Source organism: Pantherophis guttatus, chromosome 4, assembly GCF_059756535.1.
Source record: "Pantherophis guttatus breed Tessera chromosome 4, ASM5975653v1, whole genome shotgun sequence".
Classification (NCBI taxonomy): domain Eukaryota; kingdom Metazoa; phylum Chordata; class Lepidosauria; order Squamata; family Colubridae; genus Pantherophis; species Pantherophis guttatus.
Window position 1 is genome coordinate 148418740 of NC_142066.1, and position 12133 is coordinate 148430872.

General features: G+C 34.2%; 1 protein-coding gene across 8 annotated transcripts in view; it reads right to left on the minus strand.

Annotated features, from left to right (window-relative positions):
- DNAJB6 (DnaJ heat shock protein family (Hsp40) member B6) overlaps positions 1 to 12133 on the minus strand; it is a 62986-nt gene that overhangs the window by 32546 nt on the left and 18307 nt on the right. For 4 of the 8 annotated variants that reach the window (XM_087893063.1, XM_087893062.1, XM_034401629.3 and 1 more), the window contains 3 exons: positions 6166 to 6297; positions 5519 to 5660; positions 5013 to 5083 (listed from right to left, as the gene is read on the minus strand). In XM_087893063.1, the coding sequence (XP_087749189.1) occupies positions 5013 to 5083; positions 5519 to 5660; positions 6166 to 6297 (345 nt within the window). Of the gene's footprint in view, positions 1 to 5012; positions 5084 to 5518; positions 5664 to 6165; positions 6298 to 12133 lie in introns of all 8 variants that reach the window. The other 4 variants (XM_087893061.1, XM_087893060.1, XM_034401627.3 and 1 more) reach the window with 1 other exon arrangement.

The window sequence follows — 12133 nt, forward strand, 5'->3', positions numbered from 1 at the left end:
AAATCAACTATAGCTAAGCAGGCAGAATAGAAAAAGCCCAAATATGAATGTAACAATATTCAACAATGAAAAATGTTTCTTTTACACAATTGGCAGAAACACTTTTCCTTTACAAAAAAAAAACACACACCATTTTTTTTTTAAAAAAAGAACAATTTAGCAATACCTTGTCGGAAATCAATCTGAAGTTACAACGAAAGCATTCAATCTAGCAACTGGATAGAAGACAGGTTAATGAAATGCACTTAAGATAAAAACTGCACTTTGTTCACAATGTAGACAATGGAATAGCAGAACCCTTTCGAAGTAGAACAATTTTTTAAAAAAAATCAGATTGTAGCAGTTATTCGGGGTTACTCTTAAATCACAATAGTAACTGTCCATGAAATATTTTGAAGTTTACCTAAGTTTGAAGACAAAATATATCTTTCATCATGCCAAAACACTGTATTTTGAAATAAAGTGGTAAATAACAGGCTGGGTGCAGTCCATTCAAGTTAAATTTCAGTTGAAATTAATAAGATAAATAAGTCTCAGGTATTTAAATAGAATTAGATGCAGATAAGTCCCACTTTAGGCATGAAAGCCAGATGGATAACTTTGGGCCAGTCATTCTCTCAACCTGACCCATCTACAAGAATTGTTATTGTGGGGAAAATAGGAGGATGGAATTATATATGTTCACTGCCTTGAGTAGTACTTATAAAACAATAAAGGCAGGTTAAAATTCAGATTTAAAAAATCAACACAGTATGAAAGATTGTTCACGAACAGTGACTACATGAATAGAACTTGATACAATAATTGTGTCACTGTGAGAAAAAAGGAAGAGCAAAAAGTACTGTAATGGAAATATTGGTGGAAGAGATTAAACTGAAGAGAAGTGTCTCTTACATTAAGCAGGTAAACTTCAGAAGAAAGGATTTGTGTAGTGTGTTTTCCCACCCATATGGCTGGTAGCTCTGGAGCTATAATTAAGAAAATGTTGGAAAAAACAAGTTATCCCTTTATCACTTCCCCTCCACAATAGACTCCATTTCCTCTAGAGATCAAAATCCATTTCCTTCTAATCTGGATGATGTTACCTAGTAAGGTAATGAAACATCTGCAAGGAAATAACCAAGATCAGAGAGCACCAAAGACCATCTACTTCCTCTTATTAAGCTTGGTAGGCAGTGTATTTTGCTTTGCTCAAGAAATCAACCAAGGATTTCATATGTTGAAAATTAGATAGAACTGAAGAAAAGAAATATGAGCAGAAGGGAGGACCTACAGATGAAAGAAATAATCAGGACAGCTGCAGTAAATTTTTATGCCTAGAAGGGACAGTATTCCTGCCTTCAAAGGTATCTGCTTGATGTAATTGGGTCTCTACTACAGACATTCTCTTCAGATCATATAATATTTCTATTACTCATGCACACGACTTCCTTTTATCACACAAATCAGATCAAAATCCATCAAAGGCAAACAGCTCTATGCTTCCTTCACTAGCTCAAGCAGGGGATAATACCACCCATTATTCTTTTCCTAGCAGCAATTTTCAGGGGCAGAATCTAATATTTTGCTTATAAACAGCTACTGGGGAACGATATTTCACCAGATGGTTATAGCAACAGATTCATCAGAATGTGAGAATTGCAAACAAATGAACCAAATAAACATCTTTAAAATTAAAGATCCCATGCCTTCACTCTTTGTGTGACTTTCACTCTTTGACATTCCAAGAACATACTTATCCAGATAAATTCTACTGTACAAAGTAGCAACATGAAATCTGATTTGCTTGCACTGTCAGAAAGATTAGTAACTAAGAGTTAGATTCAAGATCCAAATGATCAGATGCCAATATAGTCCTCACTTACCAACTGTCTCATTTAGCAACTGTTCAGTTACTAGTATAAAAATAGCTTTGTGAGCACTCCTCACAATTACAACCATTGCAGGGTCACACGATTGCCAGTCAGATGCTTTGCAACCAGTGTGCATTTACAAACATTGCAGCATCCCGCAGTCATGATTGCCATTTGTGTGCTTTGCAACTGGTTTGCAACAAGCATAGTTAATAGAGAAGGCAGAAGTCGTAAATCACAGTCACATGATGTTTTTACCTAATGACCAGAGTGATTCACTTAATAAAAGAGGAAGTTAGCCTGACACAATCACATGAATTTCTGCTTAGCAACCATGGCGACAGTTGCCAGTTCCAAGTATGGTCGCTAAGTGAGGACTACCTGTATGCAATATATTTGAAACAAGATAGACAAGCAAGCCAGGCAAGCAGGAGGCCAGGGCTTTGTCAATGCTATGATCATGCAGTGCAAATGCAGAAATTAACTGGCAAAGGACTCAGCATTCTGACGATATCTGTTCTTGGAAGGCAACATCACATATAAGGTATGTTTGTTAATGAGAATAATTGATCCGATATTTTGTCAAAATTCCCCTAAAGGCTGTGCTTTCACTTAAAGGTTGGAGGTGAATGCTTTGCAAATAATCTATGAGTGAAATTTCAAATGATATGGAAGGAGAATTTTGCATAACGAAGATGTCGAACTGTATTGGGAGGGAAGGATGCATAATTTGGCATTTTTTGATATATAGTTCTGATATTTGAACTGCAGTACACACAGCCTTAGATTAACTTCAATACACCAGTTAAGCAAAAGTGCACAAATTAAACCTGCTGTGTGCTGCTGGGAATATATTGTGCAGTATATTATGCTGTGATGAAGTAGCATGAAAGCTGGTAAGTTACTCTTCTGGTTCCTGGTAAGTTTCGCCTAGTAGAAAAATTTAATAGCTGTTCTATGCGAGTGTTAAGAAACAGGAACATTTTCAACAAAAATAGCTCTTCATGGTGTACTTCAGCAATTTTCATAGACTTAACAATTAAACAGAAAAATGTCTTTAGTTGCACTTTTATTCTGATTTGTTTCTTCTAGCTCACTAGTCAAGATAAATTCTATTATAGGAAAACTCTTTCAAAGAAGTTTAACTTCCAAAGATTTTCTCCCATTGTCAAATATATATTTGGGCTTTAACGGGCCTTCAGAAAGCACAATGCTTTTTAAACACAATTGTCGCTAGTCATTAGAATGAGCATAATCTTGGAACATGCATGTGGTATGTATACATGTTTTAAGTGCACAGAGAGTTACAACTTGCTAAAACTGCTCTGAGTTTATCTGAAACTTCTACTGAAATCTCAGTAATTCTAACAAACATTTAGTACAGCCAATGAATAGTTTAGAACTTAATCTGAAATCTGTTGCACACTTACTTCTGAAAGAAATAAATTGGAGGTAGGTAATGTGTTTCCATGTTAGTATTTATTATTTTTATCTATTATTTTGTTACTGAGACTTCATTATAGCATAAGCCTGCTGAAAGCTTCCCATTTTATAAGTGAACGCTTTATTTCTTAAAGGGAAATCCATCTTCTCTAAGAATGTCACTCTCTCCTTAGGAAAGGGAAGGAATAATCCAAAGGAAACTATCTCAAAATCACAGCAGACCCATAAAGTTGCCTGTCTTAACAAAATGTAATTTAGAAAAAAACAAGTCCTCTTGCTGTCATCCATTGCTTTGGATATAATGAAAAGCAAACTAATGTTTTTCCAGGATTCAATTGCATTATTAAAAACATCTGGGTTAAAACTGTATTTAAATGCAGTAAAGATAGTCTTCAACTTACAACCACAACTGGGACCAGAATTTCCATTGCTAAACAAAGCAGTGAGTCATGTCTGATTTTATAACCGTTTTCCATGGTTGTTAAGCAAATCACTGCAGTTGTTAAGTGAATCACATGGTTGTTAAGTGAATCCATCTTTCCCCAGTGACCTTGCTAGTCAGAAGTTGGCTAGGAAGGTGGCAAATAGCAATCATGTAACCCGGGGACGTGCAACCATTGTAAATACATGCTGGCTGCCAAGAATCCGAATTTTGATCACATGATCATAGGGAGGCTGTGACAGTGCAAAGTGCAAGGACTGGTTATAAACCACTTCTTTCAGTGCCATTATAACTTCAAACAGTCACTGAACAAATGGTTGTAGGTTGAGAACTACTTGTAATGAAACTTAAGACCTCTATTAGTCTTAAAAATTAATTTTAAAATTCTCATGTTAAAGTTTATCCGATTTAAAGAAATTATATTTGTGTTAGTTCAGAATGTTGTGTCTGACATTAAGCGGAATCTAAGTTTTATATAAAGAATGTGTGCAAAGGAAAAGCTCACAGGAAGAGCTGAAAGCAAAATATAATTAGTATCCTTCAAGTTACATAGGCACATATAAAAGCTACACGTATTACTCCAAGAAAGAAGCACCACAAATATCAGCATTTATTCATTTTTAACTTTTTAGCAAAAATGACAAAATACCTAAGCTCAATAGTTTTAATTTATTAGCTTAGGCTTAAACATTACACATTTTTGTCAAAATGAACTAAATTGCCAGCAATCATGCAAAAACTAAAAAAAAAAAACATCCTTAATTTGTTTAAATCAGAAATGCACCATCAGTAACATGTTAACATTATTCACTACTAAATGCTAAATGCTTGAAATTAAATTTGCCTCAGAAATGTTAACTTCACAGTAAAATATTAATTGGCTCACATATCAACACCTAAAAACAAAAAATAGCAAAAAGCAAGATTCATGCTAATATTAGCGTACAATTCGTATCCCTGACAATAAAGTAGGGTAAAGGTTTACCTAAAATAATGTTTAATATAAAGCAAAGTGCGTACAGAAATTTACAACAATTTTTAAGGACAAAAAAATGGTCCTATTCATGTGGTCCCAGCAATTTAAACACAAAAAGTCTGACACACGAGCTCCGATGAGCCATTTTTAAATACTTTAGATTACAATGGAAGAGTTCATCTGAAATCTTCAAAAAATGTTCCTGTTAATCCGCAAAGGATGCTTGTTATAACTTAAAATTTCTGTTAAATGCGTGCGATGAATTACTTGTTATCCAAGGGTAGCAGCTGCTCCTTACCATTTATTGTTAAAGACTTTAACAGGCCATCTTCTTCAACCTCTACTCTCTCTTGTCCATTCTCAACAATTCTGCAGGACAAAAATCCATGGAAGAGCATGGGTGTTGGTTTTTGGTTTTTTAAACAGTAAAAATACAAGAGAGATCTTGCCCATAGTGATTCACTATGAGATAGTATCTTACAGCAGCAAAATAAAGCTTCATTTTTATCCACAAGTTTGAAGCAATTAATTCTCCAGTTGTCAAAATCCTTGCAAGATTCTTTAGCTGAGCTACATTTTTAACTATAATTTCAAGTCAGATCAGACACACTATATACTTTTTCTTAGGCCACAGGGACGCCAACTTAATTTACACTTATCCCCAGGATGAAAAAAAAATCAAACAACAACAACATAAAAACAATGAGTCAAACCTTACTGAAATAGTTATTATATTGTAGTTTTGTTTTGAATGGAAATAAATATTAACAACTCACTAACAAATTTAAATTTAAATCACTGTACCTCTTTGTAGTGATTTTTCTGCCGTTAACTATTTTAGTTGAAGTCGATACAGATTTGAAATTACCCATTCCACTACCACCAAATGATGTGGAGGAGAATGAAGTAAGGCCTCCATGGCCAAGAGAACCAAATGAAGTGAAACCTGCTAAGAAAGAAAAAGTGACAAAATGTATTTGGCCAAGGCATACTTCTGCTTTTAGATTAATGGCCAGACTAATGTTTGGAACTATCAGGCCTCTTATTTAAGACCATACTTGTTCATCAATATTGAGAAATATTAAGTAATACTACATGTTCTGAATACATTCAAAATATCAAATAGTGTTTTACATCTTTGAAGGGATAGAAACATATGGAAACATATGGAAATCCAAATATCGCTGATTCCTGTGCTTGACAGGGCTGCCAAATAGTAAATCAGTAATATTTTTGAGCAGCAAAGGCTCTTCAATCTTGAAATAAACATAAAAAACTCAAATTACTGGATCCAGCTAAGCAACTCTTGCTCTCTTTTAGTTGTCTATTCCTATAATTCTAGCTTGCATAAATGCTGTCCAAGGCAGAATCACAGTTTGCAGGTTTGCAGGGTATAACCTTTGAGAATTGTCCACATTTCAATGTCTACATTGTAATTAAGTTCATCCTACCTGTATCAAAGGAAGAAAAACCGCCCCCAAAGGCAGGAAATCCACCGAAGGCAGAGAAAAATGAACCACCGCCTCTGCTTCTGTTTCCACGGGACCCTCTTCTATTACCAAAAAAATCCTCAAAAGGATCTTCTGCAAATAAAATTAAAAAGAGTTTCGAATTAACCAGTGAATTTCTGTAATAATTAAACAAAATGGTTTTAAAAGATTTAATAATGGACATTCAAATATTAAGATATATCTCCAGCATAATCTATTTCAATCTTTGGTAATAAAGCATTATATATACTACATTATATTCATGTACATAAAAACATTACTCATAATTTACAATAGGTCCTTTACCAGAGTCACTCAACTGTCTTCCTCCCTATCACAGGACTAGAATGCATGATATTCTGCTTTCTAGCCTGGAATATTTAACCATTGCACTACCCTTCCTCTTTTCAAGAACCTTCAAGGAAATTTGCTGTGAACTGCAGCCTTTAAGAGTAATTTTTTTCTAATAAAAGAAAGAAAACAGCAACCTGAGGAAAAGTAAGACCACTGAATTTTACTGCCCACTTCAACTATGTTCTTTTGTAGGTTTAGGAACTTGGGAACCTGAACAGGTTGAGGTAATGAAGAATCTAAATCTGTTATACCCCGTTTCCCCGAAAATAAGACCACCCCGGATAATAAGTCCAATCAGGCTTTTGAGCACATACGCTAAAATAAGCCCTCCCCGAAAATATTTAAACGCATACGCAGCCGGTCCCTGCCATTTCCTCTGGTTAGGGTTAGGGAGGCAGAGCTAGAAATCAGGTAAGATGGCAAGAGGAGCCCCGTCTTGCTCCACGCGCCCCAAAATAATAAGACCTCAAAAATAAAGCCAAGCGCTTATTTTGGGGTTCAGAAAAATATAAGAAAGGGTCTTATTTTCAGGAAACACGGTATTAGCCTGATTAATGAGGTTTTAACCTGATAAATATTTTAAAAACTGTACAAAAGTATTAAAAACAGTAAATGAAATTATAAAAAACTTATAAGCATCACTTATTTCTCTTTAGAAATTTAACATTACCTGACAGCAAAAAGTTATTAAGCCAAACATTTCATGCAGTCTTAAAATCATTTCCATTTTCTCACCTATGATGTATGTTTGATCCAGAGATACTTTAAAATTGTATAAATGAATATATGCAAAACATTATCACAATAAAAGACACTTTATACAATGCAGTCTTCAATATTTAATGTACCTATTCAGGCAGCTAAAGTTTTAATGTTTGATGCTTCAAACCAATTTCATGGATTTGTATTTATTCTTTTTTTTTTATGAAAGAGTTCAACCTCCAGCCCTCTTAACTCAATGATTACTTTCAAATGGATCTCTTGGCCTCAGTCAATATTCAACTAATTTTCATTTTCATGAAACTCGCCTTTTACATAAAGGAAAACAGTACATATTCATTTCACTTTCATATTTGTACATACAAGTTTCTTAAGATAACATTCTGTTATACCTCCCAAGGACCATCAGCTTCACTGAAAAATTTAATAAAAGGGAAGTCTTCAACCACAAAAGATACAAGAATCAGTCCACATTAATACCTTAAACTATAACTAGTAGTAGTAGACCTGGCTTTCTTTAATGACTAGCACTATTTTAGTATATTTCCAACATCACCAACAGCTTAAGAAACTTTCAGATAAAATACTATTCCTGTAGCAAGTGTCTTCATATATTGAACTTCAGCATATTATCAGGTAAAGCCACTAGTGTAGCTGCCTAATTTATTACATTGACTCATGAGCAAAGTATGAAGGTCACTTGTGTACCCATGAACTATATTATATTACTGCCCACTATTATGGATCTATAAATAGCCATTTTTTTCTGAGTTACCTGGTGTTTATTTTTTCAATTCAGGTTTTGTTTTTACTATGAATATGACTTCAGAGTGTCTAAAATATTCCTAGGGAAATTTAGGAGTAAATTATTTAAAGTTTAAATAATTCTTCAAATATAGAAGCAATCACATTTAGTTGTACACAATTAATTTCATCTGTATTTTGTATCTAAGAATCCAGAAACTCAAGGTAGACTGTCCAATATTTCTATAATGAAATCCCTTAATAAGCTATGTTGATTTAAAACTGTATATACAGCCAAGTAATCTTCTCCAAACTGATAATCTCTAGATTTACTAAAAAAACATTCCCCATTTAAAAATCTTCGGTAAAGAAATAAACCAAAATGAAGTTATTGAGTTATTCAGATTGTTTATACAACATATGTCCCACTTTTAATTTTTTCCATCAACACTTAAAAAGGAAATATACATTCTCGCCAGCTGCACCAATTACAAGTTTTACTCAACTATATTCAGACATGAAGATGCTTCTAAAGTGCCATGTGAATCTTTGCTACTCTTAATATATATAAAAAGTTTACACTGAATAGAACTCAATGATTTTAGAATCCTAACACAAACTTCACTTATTTGTTTGCTCAATCTCCATGGCCACCCATCTCAGTCAATGACTTAGTTTACAGTAGCTAGCATTTTGTTTTATACTGTAGTTTCATTTTGTATTTCAATATTACAAAAATGTGATATATGAGCATGTTTAAAGAGCCAATTAAGCTCTTTGGAGAATTAAAGAACTTTTATTTTTTTGTTTATTTACAAGGAAAAAGAGTAATAGTTTGTATCTGTTAGCATAAGAATAGAATAAATGTGACATCTGATCCATCCCAAGAATCCCAATTACCGTATTTTTATACTATAAGGCGCTCCGGACAATAAGACGCACCTAGCTTTTGGGGAGGAAAACAAGAAGAAAAAAATCTGCCTCTGCCTCCCAGCATCCATCGGTATTCATCTGACTAGCGTCCTTGCAGCAAACAGCAAACATCCTGGTCAGCTTCAGCACATTATTGCAGCCTGATTTAGCACAAGCAGCCGATTGGTGGTTGGATTGGCCTCCCAGAATATTATCGATCAGCTGTTCCAGGCTGTGGGGATCGCCGCTGCCTATCGCCGCCTCCACACTTTTTGGCCTCTGCATGTGCCTCATTTTCTGCCTCTGCATGCCCCGTTTTTGGCCTCCATGCGTCCAGTTTTTGACCTGTTCCAGGCGACAGGGATCCCCACCTGGAACAGGCCAAAAACAGGTGTGTGGAGGCCGAAAACAACCAAAGGGTGGGGGCCAGTGGATGGACGAGGCTTTGGCAATATTCGCTCTATAAGACGCACAGACATTTCCACTCACTTGGGGGGGGGGGAGTGCATCTTATAGACCGAAAAATACGGTAATTAAGGGAAGACTATTCTGTATCTCAAGCATGTTTCAAGACCTATTTTTCTTCTGCACGAAATGCAAGATTTACAAAGATGTTTGTTAGCATCCAAGCTTGGTAAGGGTTAAAATTATATTTTCTGACTGCTTGTAACAACAAAGCTATTTGTATTATTAATAAATTTATTCTGTTTTACTAACTTTTCTGAACAAGTAATTACAGGAATTGTGGGGGGGGATGAATCATGTAGGTTTCTAGTACATCTACCCAAGGCAGCTAATTTAATATTCAGGGTGTTCTTTTTGTAAAGGTTAGAAATACACTTGTAGTTGAACTTCAAATTTGTATACTTTTTTCTCTCTCATTTTAAAATGACTAGTTACAACAATACCATAATCATAAAACACATCTTTGAGTTCTGCTAATTAAAATTCATCAAAGTGATTCTAAAAGTTCTCAAAGCTACTAAAAGTTTGTGATAATGTTAAAATGCATTTAAATTTAGCTCATTAACACAATTGTTTTGACTTCTTTTTAATACCAAGTAAGCATCCTTTAGAGAAGTGAAGAGACATTTCAGATAGCTTAAAATAGAATTTATTAATATAAAGGCTTTCATTTAGTAAATTTCCTCCAAATCTGATCCTATACTTATTTCTTCTTCCAATTCCTCCACAGTTATACTGCTAGGTTCTTCTACCCAATCTTCTGACACTAAACTCACTTCCTCCTCTAAGGACTCGTCTGCACCTTCAGAAAAGTCCTCTTCCTCCACTAGCACATCGTTCAGCTCAAAAGATCCTTCATATTCTTCAAATGCCTCAACAGAATCTTCACCATACTCTTCATATAGCTCTTCCTCCAGTTCCTCTGCCATTTCTCCTATCGACTCACAACTATACTCCTCCAAGAGCTCCTCTATAGACCTTTCTTCTGATCCTTCATTAGAATCCTCTGGCAGCCAACTGATAAGCAATGAGTAGGTATCTAAGGAAAGTACCAATTGTAGTTCAGTAATTACATAAAAGACATTGGCCATTGAATAATGCAAGTCCCCAAGTATATTCTTAAAAACTTCCCATGAATTTAAATAAATTACTTTGAGAAGGTTAGCAGGATAATACTTTCAGATTCATCAGCGAATAAAAGTTCTACTTCAATGGAAGACCAAGCTCAGTTTTAAAGCTATATAATCTGAAATGCTTGTTCTTTAAGAAAGAAGAAAGAAGAATGGCAGTTAAATATTTCTGTTTACTCTCTGAAGATATGAGGACTGCCACATATCACTGTTTAAGAGTTCTTCTGTAACCTGTTTCATTTTCATACTCAAAATGTAATACTACTAATTTTAAATTTTAAACTACTTATTAAATTCAGATTTATCACCAAAAAATACCTTGGCTTTTTGGATATCCTCAAAGCTCACTTTCTAATATCAGGATATCAACTATTGAATAAATGGGATGAGTAGACAATTTTAATATTCCTAGTTACCAATTAAGTTAAAACACCTCTTTAAACATATTCATTCCCATGTTTATTCCTATTGTACACAGGAAATGAATTCTGGGGGAGCAATTTCTTCTCAAAATAGATCCATGCCATTGGAAAGAGGAAAAAGAATTTCATGTTTGTTATATTTAGGATTCAAAGGAAAAAAAGCACCTTCCTAAACAATCCCGAAATAGAACAAAATTTCAAGCAGTATGTTTCAGCCAAGATCAAAAGAAGTAACTAAAATTAACAGAATTCACAATTTTGTTCAACCTAAGAGCTTCATCCATCAGGGTTCCAGATAGGTAGGGCTGGAAGAATGACTAATTTTAACTAAAATTATTTCTTAAATATTTTGTAATTAAAAAATACATGTAAATTTATCCTAGATGAAGGTCAAGCTGTAGGTTGAGTTTATTATGTGCACTAAACAATGCTGGTTGAGCAACATCTGGAGGACTATATTGTTTGTTCTAAAGATGAGGCAAATTATTCAAATTATCTGCAATGAAAATAGATTTTTTTAAGCCCAAAAGTTACAGCTTGATTTGGACAATGAAACAAATCCAGCAACAGAAATATTTTATATAAGATCCATTTTTATTTTTAATTGTATTCATTTATTAATTTATATCCCACTTTTATTCCTTTTATAAATAACTTAAGGCAGTGAACATACCCAATATCCTTCCTCCTCCTATTTTCCCTGAATATCTGGCTACAGAAATAACCAGGTTGCTAAACTTTACATTATCTGAAATTTTTGAATTTTCTTCACATTCAACCTACTGCAATCTAAGACTTGCAATCTTAGGTAATAAAAGGCATTGCTATCAAAAAGAATTAAATTTTCAGTTAGTCTTAGGTTCACAGCTATTTCAGTATCACAGAGACAGAGATTTCATAGAGAATAAATGCCTTAAAAGAACAGCTCAGACAAATCTACCCAAGCTTCATGACCTCTAGCCACATAACTTAATCTCTTTGATTTTAACTTCTATATCTTTGCTCACTCCAAAACAGACGTATTTTTAAGTTCTACAGCCTCTCTGCAATTATTAGATAAAAATGAGAGGTACAGTTATGTTCTCAGTATTTTAGGGTGCCTTTAGCCCAAAGTTCTCAGGGCTAACTCCAGAGATTAAAATAGAAATTCTCTCATACAATCAAGTAAACATTTTTCTGCTG